Source organism: Corvus kubaryi, unplaced genomic scaffold (genome assembly GCF_017639235.1).
Source record: "Corvus kubaryi isolate FWS band 111438036 unplaced genomic scaffold, C.kubaryi_AGA036_p1.0 69, whole genome shotgun sequence".
Lineage (NCBI taxonomy): Eukaryota > Metazoa > Chordata > Aves > Passeriformes > Corvidae > Corvus > Corvus kubaryi.
The window spans coordinates 2,754,613-2,756,140 of NW_024582057.1; the positions used below are offsets into that span (position 1 = coordinate 2,754,613).

Sequence of the window (1,528 nt, forward strand, 5' to 3'; positions counted from 1 at the left end):
CGTCGCCACTACTGGGATGCCATCGCTGAGCACACGCCGCCCCGGCGCCTCACTTCCGCCACAGGCGCCGTCCCGCTTCCGCCTCCGGGACGCAGCCGAACACGGCAGGTGACGCCGCCAGCGACGGCGATTGATTCTACGGCTCACGCGGCAGCCGCGGCGAGAAGAGCGGCGCGGGCGGGCCCGGGTTTCTGCGGGGCGGTGCTTGCGAGGGCGGTGCGGGCTCGATCCGGTGGAGACGGGCAGTCCCCCGGTCATGGAATCGGAAAATCGTGGGGTCATAGCATCGTCAAGGCTGCAGGAGACCTTTGAGATCATCTAGTTCTACCGTCAGTGCAGCACGGCCACTGTAACCCCATAACTACCAAACCAGACAAACAATTTCAGACAAAACTTGTCGCTGTGCAGTGGAACTGAGATTTCGGGGCTTGAAGTTATTAACCGAGTAATGCGCAGGGGTGGGCAACCGGCTGGGTCTGGGGCCTTAACCATTGAACAGGTGCCCTAAGCACTAGAGTGGGTCAACTGTGCTGTGTGTTTCGTTCTGCCAAAAATGGAGGTTTCTGGGAAATACAGGAAAACAAGGTTTTTTCCTTAGGTTCTGTTGTTAAGACACAATATTTGTAGGAAATTAATAGGAGAAGAGGTCGGTTTATCCCACTGCCGTTTTCTCCAGGCAGCACTTATTTCAGAGCAAGTTGATACTTTTTCTGTTAGATACAAGCTCACAGAAAAAAGCATGCAGCATCTTTTCTTCTTCCTGCTAGACTCAATAATTACAGCAAATCAGTATGGAGATGGCATCATTTAGGTGTATCTATATAAACGCAAAGGTAGGTGACCCACCGTGGCACATGGCAGTGTCACTGCAGCTGAGACTGCATGTGCACAAGGCCAGCAAGTCTTTAGCAGCACCTGCCTCCAGCTGCTGTGGTGATAAAGCAGAACAGTGGAAGCCATTGATGCTTTTACAGAATAAATTATAAATATTACTTCAGTGTACCAGAGAGATATTATTATACTTGCAGACTGTATGAACAGCCATTTCTCAAACTACTGGCACTGTTGATGGTCAGGGACATCAGTGGGCTGACTCGCACAGCCGTGTTTGTTTTCATTGTAAGTAAAAGTAGAAATATGCCTAATGTTCACTGCATCTGCTTGGTTGTTCCATGCACACTGCCTGGCAGTAGCACGGCACTAATTGCTGAGATTTGTGAGTCTGCAGGCAGTTGTCTTTTCATTCTATGGATGATTCAGAAACGGGTGCAGTGTATTTTCTTTGATACTTTCTTCGATGATCCCTTTCAAAGCCCTGCACTTGCTATGGCAATTGAAAGGGAAAAACTTTGACTACTGAAGTATCTTCTTTTATATCATCTGCCAGTTTGCATTTTGCAGTTGGTTTTTTGTGCCTGGACATGAGGCAGATAATGTGTGTAAGAAGTGCTGTACAGATGGAGGCTCCGACTGCAACCCGAGCCAGCCCATTCAGGGTCAAATGCACCCACACATGCTGGCTATCACA

At 49.5% G+C, this 1,528-nt stretch overlaps 1 protein-coding gene across 1 annotated transcript in view; it reads right to left on the reverse strand.

Moving 5' to 3' along the window:
• MCUR1 (mitochondrial calcium uniporter regulator 1) overlaps window positions 1-282 on the reverse strand; it is a 16,856-nt gene extending 16,574 nt beyond the window's left edge. Inside the window, exon 1 of the mRNA XM_042049003.1 lies at window positions 54-282. Coding sequence (XP_041904937.1) covers window positions 54-282 — 229 coding nt within the window. The remainder of the gene's footprint in view (window positions 1-53) is intronic.
• Between the last annotated feature and the right edge of the window lie 1,246 nt (window positions 283-1,528).